The 18,830-nt window shown below is 39.2% G+C and overlaps 2 protein-coding genes across 4 annotated transcripts in view; both read right to left on the bottom strand.

Annotated features, from left to right (window-relative positions):
- Nucleotides 1-8: 8 nt before the first annotated feature.
- Nucleotides 9-12,091, bottom strand: LOC130554202 (gastrula zinc finger protein XlCGF8.2DB-like). Its single transcript, XM_057333704.1, has 2 exons — nt 11,748-12,091; nt 9-3,056 (listed from the first exon to the last, which is right to left on the bottom strand). Exon 2 carries the CDS (start codon nt 3,049-3,051, stop codon nt 1,915-1,917), a length of 1,137 nt encoding a protein of 378 aa, XP_057189687.1. The 5' UTR covers nt 3,052-3,056; nt 11,748-12,091; the 3' UTR covers nt 9-1,914.
- Nucleotides 12,092-16,532: 4,441 nt separating this feature from the next.
- The window catches only part of LOC130554200 (gastrula zinc finger protein XlCGF57.1-like), a 62,036-nt gene continuing 59,738 nt past the window's right edge, over nt 16,533-18,830 (bottom strand). For all 3 annotated transcript variants that reach the window (XM_057333698.1, XM_057333699.1, XM_057333700.1), the window contains exon 2: nt 16,533-17,912. In XM_057333698.1, coding sequence (XP_057189681.1) covers nt 16,708-17,907 — 1,200 coding nt within the window. In that variant the 5' untranslated portion in view covers nt 17,908-17,912 and the 3' untranslated portion in view covers nt 16,533-16,707. The remainder of the gene's footprint in view (nt 17,913-18,830) is intronic.

The raw sequence follows: 18,830 nt of genomic DNA on the forward strand, positions 1-18,830 counted from the left end.
TTGCAGTATCTGGTGATTGACAGTGTCAAATGCTGCAGATAGATCTAGCAGAATCAGGACCGAGGATTTAGATTCCGCCTTGGCTAGCCGCAGTGCTTCTGTGACCGATAGCAGTGCAGTCTCAGTGGAGTGGTTTGTTTTGAAGCCAGACTGCTTGTCATCCAGTAGTTTGTTCTGGGATAGGTAGGACGACACCTGGTTGAAAGCTGCCCTTTCAAGTGTTTTTGCAATGAACGGGAGGAGAGAGACAGGACTGTAACTGTCGGTAGTAGAGGGGTCCAATGTGGGTTTCTTCAGTAGGGGCGTGACCTGGGCCTGTTTGAATGTGGATGGACAAGCAGACTTGTGATGATATTCGCTTCTCCTCAATAAATGAATTATCCGAAGGTACACGGACCTTTCTCACTCCCGCTTGTTCAAGTTCAAACTGAAAAACAAATTACCAAAAAGATACACGGACCCATATCTAATGTGTTGCGACATGTCTCTGTGCACACAGTATTACAGTTGCAAAATACTGGCCCATTTCAAACTTTATTAATACTCTGCTCTGTTGGATTGTAATTTGTATTGACTCTGTTAAGTTGCGTCAAAAACCTTATCAGTTTGCCTTGATTTATTTACATTTTATAATTAGTATTTCTCCCTTGTTTAGCATAAGCTGGTTGGTTTTAAAAGGGCGATGAATTAAGACCTCAATTTTAACCCGAGCTTTTGTTATATAAGAGGGAATCATATTCAAGCTATCATCCTGTAAGTATCAAAACTGAAAACGCCCTTGTTACAGAAATTACAACTGTTATTGACACCAGGCCCAGCGAACGCCAGGTCCTGGAATGCATTGATAGGTTGAACTCCGCCTCCACAGAAAAATATCAACGACTACTTCTCAAGCCCCGCCCAATGGTTCGCGCATGACAGTACTGAAGTAACACAAGTTGCGCGGAACCAGATAGAGCGAGCAAGCAATAAACATGCCATTAAAGATCGCAAAATATTGTGCAGTGCCTGGTTGTGGAAGAACACAGTCACTGCACAACCTTCCTTCGGATTCCGACATTAGTAATGCGTGGTTGATGATTATTTTTAAAGAGTGTCCAGCTCACGTGGGTAAAACATTACTGCAGATTCCATTGTGAACAAGACAGAGGTCGACGCTGGATTTGCGGAGTGACTAAAATTAAAAAAATTAAAAAGCAGTGCTGTGCCATCAATATTGGATTCAATAGGAATGGTGCAGCAATATTATGTGAGTACAACATTTTTGTACTTTGTGTCATTATTGCTTTGTTAGAGATCGCTTGATATGCCCAGAGCCCTATTAGCACAGGATTATTGTTACCTGGGGACCTCTAGTCGTTTGTAATAATTGCAGAGGCTGTCTGTGATCTTAATCCCGTGCGATCGGCCATGTCTTTAATTTGTAAAGTAAAAAATCCCCCACAAATGACCTACCATATTTTGACGAACACCGAGGTCCTGTGATAATATTAGTCCCGTGCGAATCGGCATCTCTGTGATTTGGCGGGCTCATATATCATTTTTCAAGGTTTTATCCACCGTTTGCAAATAATAGAGGCTGTTTTGAAGTGTTTTGGTATTATTTCGGCTGCTGGGTCATATCCATAAGTCACCAGGAGTCTCCCGTTTGTTTATTTATCATGGAAACTCTCCTAACATTTGAGATTCGCGATTGCTGTGATCTTATGTCCGGTTCGCGATCACGGGGCTCAAATGTTGACAGGTACGGATATCATTAAACACCATACAACTATAGGCTATACAAACTAAATGCAAAGCCTTGCGAGTTCTCATGTCTACAGTAAGTTTTCCTTTATTTGTCAAACTACTTACACACCGCAGACATGTGTAAAGGCGCACTTTAGCATGAATTTTAGCTCATGTTTCTTAAGACTACTTTTCTGTTTCTGTACACGTGTATGGCTTTTCCCCAGTGTGAGTTCTCATGTGGACATCAAGACATTTTTTTTGTGTGAAACTCTTTCCACAGTGAACACACAAGTATGGTCGCTCTCCAGTGTGAATTCTCATGTGGGCATCAAGATTTCTTTTATCTGCGAAACTCTTTCCACACAGAGAACAGGTGTATGGACGTTCTCCAGTATGACTTCTCATGTGGACATCAAGATTTTTTTTTTTTGTGAAACTCTTTCCACAGTAAACACACAAGTATGGATGCTCTGCAGTGTGAATTCTCATGTGGGCATCAAGACTGATTCTTTGTATGAAATTCTTTCCACACTGAGAACAGGTGTATGGACGCTCTCCGGTATGAGTTTTAATGTGGGACCCAAGATTTCTTTTATCTGTGAACCTCTTTTCACACTGAGGACATGTGTATCGGCGCTCTCCAGTGTGAACTCTCATGTGGACATCAAGATTTCTTTTATTTGCGAAACTCTTTCCACACTGAGAACAGGTGTATGGACGCTCTCCAGTGTGAATTCTCATGTGGACATCAAGACATTTATTTTGTGTGAAACTCTTTCCACAGTGAACACATGTGTATGGACGCTCTCCAGTGTGAACTCTCATGTGGACATCAAGATTGTTTTTTCGTGTGAAACTCTTTCCACACTGAGAACAAGTGTATGGTCGCTCTCCAGTGTGAGTTCTCATGTGGACATCAAGAATGTTTTTTCGTGTGAAACTCTTTCCACAGTGAACACACAAGTATGGACGCTCTCCAGTGTGAATTCTCATGTGGACATCAAGACATTTTTTATCTGTGAAACTCTTTCCACAGTGAACACACAAGTATGGACGCTCTCCAGTGTGAATTCTCATGTGGGTCTCAAGATTTCTTTTATTTGTGAAACTCTTTCCACACTGAACACAAGTGAATGGACGCTCTCCAGTGTGAATTCTCATGTGAGCAGTAAGTCTTCCTTGGCTTGAGAAATGTTTTTCACACTGAGGGCAGGTGAAAGGCTTTTGTCCAGTGTGGATTCTTATGTGCTCCACAAGCTGCTCTTTACTTTCAAATCCCTTTCCACAATGAGGATATACTGATGTTTCTTTCAGTTCCATTAGATCTAAAATCAAACAAAATAAGTATTTTATTAGTATTTTATTTTTAGTATTGTTTTTAAGAAATTTCCTAGATCTGTCAACATTAACACATGATTGAATGCAATTAAAAGTTTTCTACCGTATCCACTACAGTAAAACCAAATTGGCTAAAATATATGCAAACACAGATGAAACATGTGAACGTTGCAAAACATCCAAGGCAGATCTGACCCATGTGTTCTGGTCATGTTCTAAATTGAGACAATATTGGTTTTCAATTTTTGAGATCTTAGGCTCAGCTTTAAAAATAAGAATTCAACTTAACCCAATAATGGCTTTGTTTAGTACCACAGGTGATGACACTTACATAACTAAGGATAAAGAAAATGCATATGCAACATTAATAGCTAGAAGAAAAATTCTTTTAGAATGGAAATCGCCAGCTCCACCTAAACTGTCGTTATGGCTTGGTGACCTAATGGTGTTTCTGAAAACTGAAAAGCAAATACTTTGTAGATTGGTTTTCAAAATACAATTAGTCTGACCTATAGTCATACAGTGGCTTGCAAAAGTATTCAACCCCCTTCATTTTATTCACATTTTGTTATGCTGCTGCCTTATCTTAAACTACTTTAAATGATTATTTTTTTACATTAATCTACACTCCATGCACAATAATGACAAAACAAAAAACTGATTTTTGACAGCTTTGCAAATTTATTAAAAACAAAAAACAAAAATAAGTACATTGCATAAGTATTCACACCCTTTTCTGGGACACTTGAAATTTTGCTCAGAAGCATTAGTTTTGCTTGTTGATGTTTATACACTTCGAGTGGAGTTAACCTGTGCCAAATTCAATTTACTATCTTGTTAGTCTGATTCTCTATTTGATTCAATCGTTTCATTTCAGACTACTACAGACAGTACGTAAGATTTTTATTATAATTATACATTGTTTAGTATGTATTTCGAGGTAAAAAATATCTTATCGTATCCCTCTTTAAAAAATGTTTCCTAGTTACCAACCAAGCAACTCTTGCTAACATTCTTGCAAACACGTATTATAACCTTCCAGAAACATCTCGTGTGGCATCTGTCGCCAGGATTTTCGGAATGACTTATTGCGCAAAAACTTTAGTTACAAAACATTGGTTAATGGGAATGGTGTCATTTCGCAATAGTTTATCAACATTTGGATAATTGTTTTGCGCATTTTTTTGTTGTTGATTATTTGATCAGTTTTGTTGATCATGATCAGTTTAGCTTTTTATGTATAAAAAATGTTTGAGATGTACATAATGTATGTAAACAGATCATTTGTGGTGTATACATTAAATTGAGAAAACTTACTGTGTGTATAAAGAAGTTTAAAGATTACAAATAATTTGAGGTTTGTTAAATGTTGCGGTAATAGAATGTAAAGTACATTCATATAACAGTACAGTTATAGTTTTATGGAGTGACAATGGTGACCTGATTGCTGGTGTGGCTGTGTTTGCTGGGGGGATTTTGCACGGTGAAGATTAAGGATGACAATAATGTCGTATCCGGGGCATGCTAAAAAAAAGCAGTTCAGATATGGTCATTGAATCTGACGGCCTGTCATGGCGAGGTTGATGGACTTCTTGTGACTTCAGTGTTTGTGTGTATGTTTTATTTTGGAGGCTGGTGCTGTGACATTGTCTTGCTGTGGGGTGTGTGTTCTTGTCTTTGTGGCTGTCGTCTGAGACATCAGAGCATCTGAGGTGGGCCTGGATATTTGTCCTTTTGCCCTTCAACATCTTCACAAAAAACTTTGAAGTGATTTGTCAGGAGAATGTTGGTAACCGAACTTGCATTGGTTTTGTGTCCATAAAATATAAGTGAATGGTTAACAGAAATAATGAAATAAATAAATAGTTTCAGAACCTGCAAACATTAGTTCACACTCTGTCACACGCATAACAAAAGATAAACTGCAAAAAAACAATGGTCTGTTGGTTCTGGGCAGGTTTGTAAGCGCACTGAGCTGAGCTCTGAATCTCAGCGGTGTTTTTGCACAGTGTTCTGTAAAGTGGGCCACTGTATTGTTTAATTCAGCTCTCGACAGACAGAGTAAATGAGAAGCCGTGAGTTACAGTTTAATAACGCACACCCCATAGTAAACAACATAATGGATGCATGGCTTCTTCTCTCTTATTTTTCCCCAGGGCCTCTATGATAGAGCTGCATGTTCTCCTTCTTTCTCATGTGCTGCTGATCGCTTTCTTTTCTCCTTGCTTTCCGTCTCTAGGGATCTGACAGAGGATCCAGGGAGGGTGGGAAAGTGTAGATGATGCTCTTTTCGTGCGCTGCTACAGGCGTCTCTCTTACTTGGTATGCACTCGTGTATTTCTACCAAGTACATGCATTGGTTTATCAGGATGATGATATGATACACCTGGATGCTGGCACTTGATTCTGGGCGATCAAAATCACCTTAGCCCTCAATATTAAGTTGTTGAGATCTCTTGAGGTGACACGTCTTGTTCAGGAGAAAAGAAAATGCTTTAAGATCATCAGGGTTTTTTTTTCTTGGCAAACAGGTGGATAATAAATGATTGAGGATATTTCGACATAGCTCTGAGGATAATTTTGGTTTCAGTGTTTGGATCAAAAGAGTCTTTCAGAGCCATAAAATGATGGCAAGAACAGTGAGTTCAGTCATTTCAGCGTTGCCGTGTTGACACCATGGATCAGATAAACAGTGCTCTTAAACCCTCGGCTCTTTAAGAATAAGTATGATTTGGAGCGGCACATACCTCTCTATAAAGGGTGCAACAGCTGAAAATGCATATCAAAGTAAAAACCAAGACATGAGGTCAAAAGAACTGCCAGTAGAGCTTTGAGACAGGATTGTATCAAGGCACAGATCTGGGGAAGACTTCTGAAAAAAATCTGCTGTATTGAAGGTTCACAGAAGCATGTAGCCTCCATTTATCCTCAATGAAAGAGGTTTGGAACCACCAGATCTCTTACTTGAGCTGACCTCCTGTCCAAACTGAGCCATCGATGGAGAAGGGTCTTGGTTAGAGCGGTGACCAAGAAGCTGATGATTACTCTGGTTGAGCTCCATGATCATATATGGAGATGGGAGAAACTTACAGAAGGACAAACATCACTGCAACACTCCACCAATCTGGGCTTTATGGCTTAGTGGCCAGACTCAAGCCTTTGCTCAGTGAAGACACATGGAAACTTGAAATATGCAAAAACATACTTCAACGAATCTTTCAAACTGTCAGAAACAAGATATTCTGGTCTGATGAATCTCAGATTCATGCATCATGTCTGGAGAAAAACAAGCACTGCTCAACACCTGTACAATACCGTCTTAACAGTAAAGTGTAGTGGAAACAGCATCATGATGTGGGGGTGTTTTTCAGCTTCAGGGACTGTACACAAAATACGGAGATAATGATCATGAAAACCTAGCCCAGAACATTCAGAACCTCAGACAGGGCAGAAGGTTCATTCTCCAACATGACAATGATCCTAAGCACACAACTAAAACAATGCAAGAGTGGCTTATGGACAACTCTGTCTATGTCCTTGAGTGGCCCAGCTAGTGCTTGAACCCAACTGAACATCTCTGTAGAAACCTGAAAATGTCTGTCTACTGATGATCTCCATCCAACCTGACAGAGTTTGAGAGGATCTGAGGAGAAGAATGACAGAAAATTGCCAAATGCAGATGTGTAGAGCTTTTCACATCATACCCAAAAAGATTTGAGTCTGTAAAGGCGCTTTAACCATTTTCTGAGTTAAGGGTGTGAATACTTATGCAATGTACTTATTTTTGTTTTTGTTTTTAATAAATTTGCAAAGCTGTCAAAAATCAGTTTTTTGTTTTGTCATTATTGTGTATGGAGTGTAGATTAATGTAAAAAAATAATCATTTAAAGTAGTTTAAGATAAGGCAGCAGCATAACAAAATGTGAATAAAATGAAGGGGGTTGAATACTTTTGCAAGCCACTGTATGACTGATGTTCAGAAATTGTTATTTTAAAACCATAAAATCTTAACAAAAACATTGTTTTCATGATAGAAAAATCAACTGATTTTACGTCAATGTTTCTCACTAATAACCATTAACCCTCAACCTCTCCTTGGGGTTAATATGGCCCCAATCAAGTGTTCCTTAGTTAAAAAAAATGGTTCCCTTCATCTCAGTGGAATAAGATTTTGTAACTTTTCTACATTTCCTATCTATATTCACATAAAAAACTTGATTCGGTTGTTCTGAAGGTATGTAAAAAAAATGTTCATTAATCTGGTATTTGGGGTCAATATGACCCCAATTGAAAATGAATGGGAAATGCAAAAAAAATTCATTTGGAAAACAAAAAAAAGATACAATTTGTACAAAAAGATAAGATTTGACTGTCCTTTAACACTTTGTGGGTATGCAGAACGAGAAGCTAAGGCCCAGAGTGTTGAGTATTATAAATGAATGTGTAACAGGGCTCCAGACTGCGACTAAACCGGTCTTTTATAAAAAGATTAATTTGCAAGTGATATTTTTGCAGAGATCATGCAAATTTGCTCGTTTTTAAAGTATTTCCAATGGAAGTGCTGCACTTAAAAAAAACCCAGTGTACCAAATGTTAACGAGAGAGAGAGAGAGAGAGCTGTGCAGGTATACCTCACTTCGCGACCCCAAGAGGTGCTCTAGCGACAGACACTAGAGGCTGCAGCTCTAGTGACGCATGATTTCCATGCCTCGTAGCAGGAGCATAGCCTGACTACGTCAGACTTCATACTTCCGCTCAATTTCAGTTCACTTAATTTCTGTACTCAGTCTGATATAGCAAACCAGCTCCCAGATTATCTCCGGCTCCGCACCAGCCGTCCAACCAACGAACAGTGGGTGGGCTGAGAGCCGTGATGTAGACGCCAAGCGCCAAATTTAAGATTGTAGTTTAGGTTATGGAAATCTAAAACGACAGCGGACATGGAGACACGGGATGCTATTCACTCTGTTGTGGAGAATATTCCCGACATTTGCCAACTGAAGCCCGAACAAGAAGAGTGTTTGGTTCACATTTTGAATGGAGGTGATGTTGTGGCCCTACTCCCAACCTGTTTTGGGAAAAGTTTAATTTATCAACTGTTACCGATCGTCAGAGAGAAACTGGGGAGGCCAAAGTCCCACAAGGCGATAAAGATAAGGAGGCAGCAAAACTCGGTCTGTGTGCTGCACAGCTTGGCATGCACAATGATTGAGAAATCATGGAGGGTAATTTCAGCCTTATTTTTGGTATCCCCGAATCCTGGATTCTCAATCCAAAATGGTGAGCTATGTTGGTATCAACCCTATACCAAGACAACCTCGTCGCCATTGTCATGCTTACAGTGTGTCTCGCCTGTCGTCAAGGTAAGTGAGCATATATACACACACACACAAGCACACGCACGAAAAGCATGCGTTTTACGTCATCAATAGCGGTTCACTTCCGCGATTTGGTACGATTGCGTTCATATCAGCAGCGAAACGTACTGGAGTTCACATGAACCGCACCCCAGACCTCCCTTTTAAGCGGACTCGGGTACAGTTCGCGGGTGCGCACCCGGGTTCAGAAGACAGCGTTCACATCACCCAAACGAACCGAACTATGACGTTAATCGAACCCGGGTGCGCACCAAAAATGCTAATGTGAAACAGCCCTAGTCAACTCATACCACGAACTGATGTAGATTTGTGGGGGTGTGGTTACACGAGGCGTTTCAGGCAGGTCTGGGTGCAATTTTACGTGTCTAATACATGCATGGGCAACACACCAAAGACTGCTTCAAAGGGCTTTAAACGATACCAGATGATGAATAAGGGTCTTATCTAAGTCTTTTGAAGCTGCACTGAAACTGTGATTTTGACCTTCAACCGTTTGGAGTCCACTGAAGTTCACTATATGGAGAAAAATCCTGGAATGTTTTCATCAAAAACCTTAATTTCTTTTCTACTAAAGAAATTAATACATAAACATGTTGGATGACATGGGGGTGAGTAAATTATCATGAAAATTTATTTTGAAAGTGAACTACTCCTTTAACTCAATTTTGACCAAAATGTCAGATGGAACCTTATAATTCTAAGGCGACAATATGCGTATTGAACCGTGGAGGTCGTACCGAACAATTCAATGTTATATTGAGAATTTTGGCATCCCTAAAGTATACATAAAAATTTGTATGTGTTCCTTAATCTTTGTTCACTCTAATTGCAAGCTAAAATATATAGAAGTTTAGACACCAGCGGCTTGATTTCAATTAACCTCCTTCGACCTGGCGTCCACATGTGTGGACATCACATTTTTGGTTGTGTGCACGATAATACTTAATTCTGTGTAACTGGAACCTGTTATTCACAAACATGGACCTTTACACTGCCATCTGGTGTTTTCAGAAGAGAAAAACACTTTACATAAAAATGTCAAGATGGCGGCGAAAAGATCTGAAAAATAAAGGCAGCTATGGCAGGCCAAAACATCCAAAAGGTAAAAAATGTGATAAAATGTCATTGTTGCTTCCTGTTAGGTTATGCATAGTAGTGTTGTATGATTAATATGGCATGCAAATTTGACACATTTTTGCAACAGTAAAGATGTACTATGCCTCTAAACTTGATGTCAACACATGTGGACAATGGGACTATGCCATGTTGAAAATGTAAAAATGTATTAAAAAATAATGAAATAATTAATGTTTTTAAATAACTGTGAAAACGTAGTTTGGGAAGAATTTGTTTGAAAACATCAATTTACACAACGACTGCAAGCAGTACCATGGGGCCAAGCCCACACTTTGCCCACACTTTAACAAGTGTACCCACACCCAGCCCACACTTCCCCCGGGGTGCCCACATTTCCCCCGGTGTACCCACAGCATTCCCACACTTACCCAAGTGTACCCACAGCATGCGCACACACAGCCCACACTGCCCCAAGTGTACCCACAGCATGCGCACACACAGCCCACACTGCCCCCAGTGTACCCACGCTTACCCCAGTGTACCCACAGCATGCCCACACTTACCCCAGTGTACCCACGCTTACCCCAGTGTACCCACAGCATGCCCACACACAGCCTACACTTCCCCCAGTGTACCCACACCTAGCCCACACCTCCCTCAGTGTACCCACAGCATGCCCACACTTCCCCCAGTGTACCCACAGCATTCTCACACTTCCCCCAGTGTACCCACAGCATTCCCACAGTGTACCCACAGCATTCCCACACTTCCCCCATTGTACCAAAAGCATGCCCACACTTCCCCCAGTGTACCCACAGCATTCCCACACTTCCCCCAGTGTACTCAGGCTGTTAATGAAATAGATTTGTACTTTATTACACAATGGTGTCTTGACTGTTTTCTGTGGATACAGACCGATTGCCCACATGTGTGGACATCGTTTTTTTCAAAAAGTGCTTCATGTTCAAATATTATTTGGTTATTATATTTATTGGTTCCTCCTAACCCCAAATAGATAGAAATCTAAAATGCACGCCAAACCAAAGCTCGGGTCTTAGGAGGTTAAAATCTGAAAATGCACATCCTTCCTGTAATGACTGTCCATTTTAAATGACGTATGTTAGACGGCTTGGGCGGAGCATCTGTTAACTCCTCCCCTTCAACTGTCAATCTGCTGCCAGTTCCATTTCAAAATGCAACGACTGTTTTTATACATCCAATCAAATCGCAGAAAAAGACGAAAGCCGCGCCCACTATTTTTATCATTAGAAATTAAATTTTACTCGGAAATGCGTCGCAATACAGAAGTAAAAACGATTGCAACTTCCGGTTCACGGGGACTTTAATACAAGAAATGGAGGGTATGCATTGACGTCACTTTCCCACGTGAACATGTCTGGATACGCTCCCCAGGGAGGCAAAACACCCAGCAAAATGGCTGAGGAGAATAGGAGAAACAAGGAAACCGAAATTAAAACACGCAATTATTTGGAGGGTGATCCTTACGGCTTCACTGTGATTTACAAAGGAATCAGGTGTTCCTGGACACTGAAAGGTTGCGCGGAATTGTGTTTCCTGATATTGTAAGCAGTCATTTTGCTGAGTGTTTTGCCAGCCAAGGGGCGCGCTCCAGCGAGCTCAAGTGGTAAAGTGACGACACGTACACCCTCTATTCCTTGTTTGCAGTGCGTTCATGCGAATCGAGCCCACATTTCTTTAATGTTTGCCAACTACCGCAACCTTTCTTTATTGTTGAAATGTTCGCTATGGTACTTAGTTTGCATATGAGCTCCTTACACTCCAATCTACACCACGCTCTATCAACGTCACCAGCAAGCCTCCGACTTCTTTTTCAAACTTTATTTAAAACGTGTTTCCAAGCAGTGAATGAATCTCCTTCCACGTATTCAGAGATTTGCGTCTGTAAAATCTTTATGCGTCAAGAGAGGAGATTATTTAACTGTGTGTGTTGTATGTCTTAAAATAAAACGTGAAAATACTTAGCGGGTTCGACCCACAGACGGTTTTAAGGCGATTAACAAAAGAAACATTCATAAAAACCAGTGACTTGGGCGCGATGCACCGAAAGAGCTAAAATGCTAACTCGCTTACGGGTTTTACATACAAAAACGTCATCTCTAATGAACTCTTCTCCCGAAATAACTCGGACATGGAAATTTTAGAGCAAGTCCCAAAACGTTAACATTCATGCAGTGCACTAACCTGTTAAAGGTCTTGTTATCCAGCAGTTCTCAAAGCCTCCTTATCCGTTTCAGGTTACGTTTGTCCCGACTCAGTCCGTCTCCTGTTTCTATGTACAGCAGCTTCGTGTTTATGTTCACTAGCTGGAGCGGGCCACAATGTATTGGTTTACCGCAGGGGCGGGGCTAGAGGCCGATCGCACGGTGTTGTGATTTTCGGTGACCCTATAGGCGGAGCGAACATGAATATTCATGAGTTTCCTGTTTCGCGTTAAAGCGCCACTGAAAATAATGGGTGCGTTCGAATTTGTGCAGCTGCTCAGACTAATCAGCGGATGATTTCAAAGTACCGCGACAGTACACTGCTCCTCATGTTTTTAATTCACTCTCGCGGTATTTTGATGTCATCGCTGATCCGTCTGTGCAGCGCGCCATGAAGATGAACACACTAACTATAGAGAATGGCTTTGATAGGTCTTATTATACTTCATTTGAATACCTCGTATATTGATTTTTTTCACATCAGTTTACATGGGTAATTGTGCACCACTGGCTTCTCCCCATCCAATCATAGTATCAAATAGATTTTAAAGTCTATGTTTTAAATAGATTGTTTAAAAAGTGGCTTGGTGACTTTAAAAATATTCATAATAAACTTTTGTTAATTCATTAATCAAATATAAGTGCCATTCTTATGTGACCAAGTAACCAGGCTACAGTTTCAAAATCTAACGATAAGATAATACGCATCACAGTTTTATTTCAATCATTAGTTTGACTATATATGATTTCAATTTTTGACATGCATTACAGTATTAAAGATATTAAGATTATATTTTCACAAAATGTTCTTTACAGTATGTAGGAAGATTTTATGTAGAAAACAGTATATGACAAAAATGACTTTAGCTCGGTTTTCACAAACTGGGTCACTTATGATCACTGTTACACAGTCAGTCACAAAATATGCAGCATAGTTCCTAATTGTATCTTAAACATGTATTGTAAATGTGCCAATTATTACGTGGTTGATTATTTCAGCCATTTTAATTACAATATTAAATTGTTATTGGTATGGTAAGTTTGCAAAATATGATTAAAACATTGTGAAATCACAGTTACTTACTAATGGTCGATCGGAGATCTTTCTCTATATAAATCCTTTAACGCATGGCTAGCTGTGGATTATCCCGCTTATACCATGGTCATTTGCCAAGTTAAATCTTTTATTGATGTTTACAGTGAAATTTTAGATCAAACAGGTGAAAATTACAGTGATTTTGTCAGTTAAATTTCAAATGTAAACAAACTTATTGGAGCTACCTGTGCGTTAGAGGGGTTTAATGCACACCTTCCAGCCAATCAGAATCAAGTATTCAAATAGACCATGGTATAATATACATTTAATGTACTCCACTGTGGTGTTATCGTGAAATCGCAGTATGATGAACTTTTCTTTATTGTAAAATGACTGTGAATGTAATGCAATTATTAGCCATTTTTTACAGTGTAGATCTAGCATAGTACAGACAACACCTTTACGCATCGGTCCAAGCTCAGAAATAACATGCAGTTCACCTTGCGCACCCAATAAAGTCTATGTGTGGGGAGCACTTTAATATAATAGAAGAAAATTCTAAAACTGTTCACTTAAAGGGGTGGTTGTGTGGCATTTCACTTTTAAATGGTGTGTAATGTTTGACCATAAACAACATCTGCAAATCCACAACATGCAAAGTTCACAGAAACGGGAGATAATTTCTTTAATTTAATAGAGAAAAGTCTAGATTTTAATTGACTGGGTTTGTGATTTAGTGTATCAACTCTGTGATACTACAATATAAGATTAAAGCAGTGTTACAGCTGTGATATTTTCCTAGAAAGTAACAAATAGATTCACAAACTCTTACACTGTTACACAAATCAACCATTTTTAATATTGATTCAATAACTTCTTGCCATTATACTGCATTCAAATCATACAACTCAGTTTATTTCAAAGATTCTCATCTAATTAATTTATTTCCATGTGAAAACTGAAATTAGTCTGAAAACTCCACATTTGAACCAGTTTTAATTTTGTACAGAGGTCAACCATATCTTCACTTGTGATGGGTTTTCTGTGCTCAACACTCACATGTACTTGGTCACTTAAACTGTGTTTCGATTTATGCTACAGCTCTAAATCCTGTTCGGTAAAGTCGTGTTACATATGGCCATGAGATAACGTTAAAGTGTATAATATCATTGATGTATTTGCTGGACAAATACATACAAGTATTTTTATCACTATACTGCTAATCAAACAGTAAAATATGTATACTTAATGACGATTATGATACGTAAGTTTCTTTGAGCTAAACTAATTCCCTGACTGAAATTGATGTTTTTAAATAACTAATTTCATGGATGTGATCTTGATAGATCTGGTGGAACCGCTACAGGTCCATTGGGCGTCAATATCAGACGTTCAGAGGATGTCTTAAAAAGTTGTAAAAGTAATATTGTTCCAAGATTAGAGCTACAGAATTTGCATTTGAGTAATTATTTCATACATTATATGACTTTATATATACTTTCTCATCAAAATTTCTTCACTATTGTTACAGGAGTCACATGGGAACAGAATACAGGCTTGACTTCGGTTGTTTGTTCATACAGAGTGTTTCAGCTGTGAGCCGCTGTTTGAACAGAACATTTTCAGACTCACACCTGTACATAAATCCTGTAAGACAATTCTAAACACCGCCAGGGAGAACAAAACCTCTGTGAAACACTTTTTACACACATATACTGTACAGTGGACGTTAAGTGTCGATCCGCTGCAATGTAAGAAAACACACGCAATTATAAAATCCCCAGAAAATCAAGAAAAGTTTGACAACACATGCGCAGTAAAAACTCACAACACAACCAAATGGAAATGTATCTAACGGGACGCAAATAGTGAAGAACCCTACAGGGGCGTGCTTGTAGTTTATTTGCATTCACAATCCAAATTATTTTAAAAACAATTCTTTACACTACATACTTTTTACAAACTCGCATTCCATATTTTGGAACCTATTTTGAATAAATGTTAAAGGGGTGATATGACAAGGCTAAAACGAATATTATTGTTTATTTTATATGTAATGCAATGCGTATACACGATTTCAGGTTAAAAACGCCGTATTTTCCACATACCGTGTATGTTTGTATCTCATCTACAGCAGCGGAGGACTATTTGTTCAGAACTGAGGGACAACCGAAGACGTTGCTTACTGATCTTTGATTGGCCAATCAGCGGAAGGTAGCGTTTCATACCGCCCACTTGTGAAAAACTAGTTTTCTTATTTAGTTTAATTAAGTTTTTTATTCGTTTTTTATCCGTGAAGTTGAAAACGAAAAATCAAGACGAATTCTCGTTTTTCAGTTTTTTTGAATGAACGAAAAACAAAGATGGTGCTGTTTTCTCACTCCCGCTTGTTCAAGTTCAAACTGAAAAACAAATTACCAAAAAGATACACGGACCCATATCTAATGTGTTGCGACATGTCTCTGTGCACACAGTATTACAGTTGCAAAATACTGGCCCATTTCAAACTTTATTAATACTCTGCTATGTTGGATTGTAATTTGTATTGACTCGTATATTTAAATTTTATAATTAGTATTTCTCCTTTGTTTAGCATAAGCCGGTTGGTTTTCAAGGGGCGATGAATTAAGACCTCAATTTTAACCCGAGCTTTTGTTATATAAGAGGGAATCATATTCAAGCTATCATCCTGTAAGTGTCAAAACTGAAAACGTCCTTGTTACTGAAATTATAACTGTTTTTGACACCAGGCTCAGGGAACGCCTATGACGTCATTGACAGGTTGAACTCCGCCTCCACAGAAAAATATCAAGGACTACTTCTCTAGCCCCGCCCAATGGTTCGCGCATGACAGTACTGAAGTAACACAAGTTGCGCGAAACCAGATAGAGCGAGCAAGCAATAAACATGCTGTTAAAGATCGCAAAATATTGTGCAGTCAGTGCCTGGTTGTGGAAGAACACAGTCGCTTCGGATTCCGACATTAGTAATGCATGGTTGAGGTTTATTTTTAAGGGTTTCCAGCTCACGTGGGTAAAACATTACAGCGGATTCCTTTGTGAACAAGGCAGAGGTCGACGCTGGATTTGCAGAGAAACTAAAATTAAAAAGCAGTGCTGTGCCGTCAATATTGGATTCGATGGGAATGGCGCAGCAATTTTATGTGAGTACAACATTTTTGTACTTTGTGTCATTATTACTTTGTTAGAGATCGCTTGATATGCCCAGAGCCCTATTAGCACAGGATTATTGTTACCTGGGGACCTCTAGTCGTTTGTAATAATTGCAGAGGCTGTCTGTGATCTTAATCCCGTGCGATCGGCCATGTCTTTAATTTGTAAAGTAAAAATTCCCCCACAAATGACCTACCATATTTTGACAAACACGAGGTCCTGTGATAATATTAGTCCCGTGCGAATCGGCATCTCTGTGATTTGGCGGGCTCATATATCATTTTTCAAGGTTTTATCCACCGTTTGCAAATAATAGAGGCTGTTTTGAAGTGTTTTAGTATTATTTCGGCTGCTGGGTCATATCCATAAGTCACCAGGAGTCTCCCGTTTGTTTATTTATCATGGAAACTCTCCTAACATTTGAGATTCGCGATTGCTGTGATCTTATGTCCGGTTCGCGATCACGGGGCTCAAATGTTGACAGGTACGGATATCATTAAACACCATACAACTATAGGCTATACAAACTAAATGCAAAACCTTGCGAGTTCTCATGTCTACAGTAAGTTTTCCTTTATTTGTCAAACTACTTCCACACCGCAGACATGTGTACAGGCGCACGTTAATATGAATTTTAGCTCATGTTTCTTAAGACTACTTTTCACTTTCTGAACAGGTGTATGGGCATCTTCATGTGGTTCGCAAAATTTCTTTTGTATCTAAAACTCTTTTCACACTGGACACGTGTATGGGCGTTCTCCAGTGTGAGTTCTCATGTGGACATCAAGACATTTTTTTTGTGTGAAACTCTTTCCACAGTGAACACATGTGTATGGGCGTTCTCCAGTGTGAGTTCTCATGTGGACATCAAGACATTTTTTTTGTGTGAAACTCTTTCCACAGTGAACACACAAGTATGGACGCTCTCCAGTGTGAATTCTCATGTGGGCATCAAGATTTCTTTTATCTGCGAAACTCTTTCCACACTGAGAACAGGTGTATGGTCGTTCTCCAGTATGACTTCTCATGTGGACATCAAGATTGTGTTTTTGTGTGAAACTCTTTCCACAGTGAACACACAAGTATGGACACTCTCCAGTGTGAACTCTCATGTGGGTATTAAGATTTCTTTTATCTGTGAAACTCTTTCCACACTGAACACAGGTGTATGGACGCTCTCCAGTGTGAGTTCTCACGTGGGCATCAAGACTGATTTTTTGTGTGAAACTCTTTCCACACTGAGGACAGGTGTACGGGCGTTCTCCAGTGTGACATCTTATGTGGACATCAAGACTGATTTTTTGGATGAAACTCTTTCCACACTGAGAACAGGTGTATGGACGCTCTCCAGTATGAGTTCTCATGTGGGTATCAAGATTTCTTTTATCTGAGAAACTCTTTTCACACTGAGAACAGGTGTACGGGCGCTCTCCAGTGTGAACTCTCATGTGGACATCAAGAATGTTTTTTCGTATGAAACTCTTTCCACACTGAGAACAGGTGTATGGTCGCTCTCCAGTGTGAACTCTCATGTGGACATCAAGACATTTTTTGTGTGTAAAACTCTTTCCACAGTGAACACACAAGTATGGACGCTCTCCAGTGTGAATTCTCATGTGGACATCAAGACATTTTTTGTGTGTAAAACTCTTTCCACAGTGAACACACAAGTATGGACGCTCTCCAGTGTGAATTCTCATGTGGACATCAAGATTTCTTTTATTTGCGAAACTCTTTCCACACTGAACACACGTGTATGGACGCTCTCCAGTGTGAATTCTCATGTGAGCTGTAAGTCTTCCTTGGCTTGAGAAATGTTTTTCACACTGAGGGCAGGTGAAAGGCATTTTTCCAGTGTGGATTCTTATGTGCTCTTTACTTTCACATCCCTTTCCACAATGAGGATATACTGATGTTTCTTTCAGTTCCATTAGATCTAAAATCAAAGGAAAGAAGTATTTTATTAGTATTTTATTTTTAGTATTGTTTTTTAGTAATTTCTTAGATCTGTCAACATTAACACATGATTGCATGCAATTGAAAGTTTTCTACCGTATCCACTACATTAAAACCAAATTGGCTAAAATATATGCAAACACAGATGAAACATGTGAACCTTGCAAAACATCCAAGGCAGATCTGGCCCATATGTTCTGGTCATGTTCTAAATTGAGACAATATTGGTTTTCAATTTTTGAGATCTTAGGCTCAGCTTATAAAATAAGAATTCAACCTAACCCAGTAATGGCTTTGTTTAGTACCACAGGTGATGACACTTACATAACTGAGGATAAAGAAAATGCCTTTGCATTTGCAACATTAATAGCTAGAAGAAGAATTCTTTTAGAATGGAAATCACCAACTCCACCTAAACTGTCGTTATGGCTTAGTGACCTAATGGTGTTTCTCTTCAACCTCTTCCTTTGTTACAATTTTTATTAAAGATTTTTTTTTAGATAACAGTTGTATTTATACTTCCACAATGTTACGATGTGTGTTATTGTTTTTATTTTATTTATTTATCTATTTAATTTTGTTTTATGGGAGGTTTTATGTTCAATGGGGATTTGGGGTAACAAATTGGGGGGAAAATGTATGCCTTTGAAAGTGCTCTGTCACTGTATAATAATTTTTTTTTACACGCACACACACACACACGTTTGCGCAGCTATCTTTATGAGGACATACATTGACGCAATGCAATCTGTAGCCCGTTACCCTAACCCTAACCAACAGAACTACATGCCTGACCCTAACCCTTACCCTAAACCTAATTATAACCTAAAGCCTAAAACCAAGTCTTCACCCTCAAACAGCCCTTTAAAGGGGTCTCTGGAAGTGAGGACCGGCCAAA

The sequence above is a fragment of the Triplophysa rosa genome, linkage group LG5 (assembly GCF_024868665.1).
Source record: "Triplophysa rosa linkage group LG5, Trosa_1v2, whole genome shotgun sequence".
Lineage (NCBI taxonomy): Eukaryota > Metazoa > Chordata > Actinopteri > Cypriniformes > Nemacheilidae > Triplophysa > Triplophysa rosa.

Coding starts and splice junctions, on each gene's coding strand:
- LOC130554202 (XM_057333704.1), bottom strand. CDS start 3,051: ATGGAACTGAAAGAAACATCAGTATATCCTCATTGTGGAAAGGGATTT.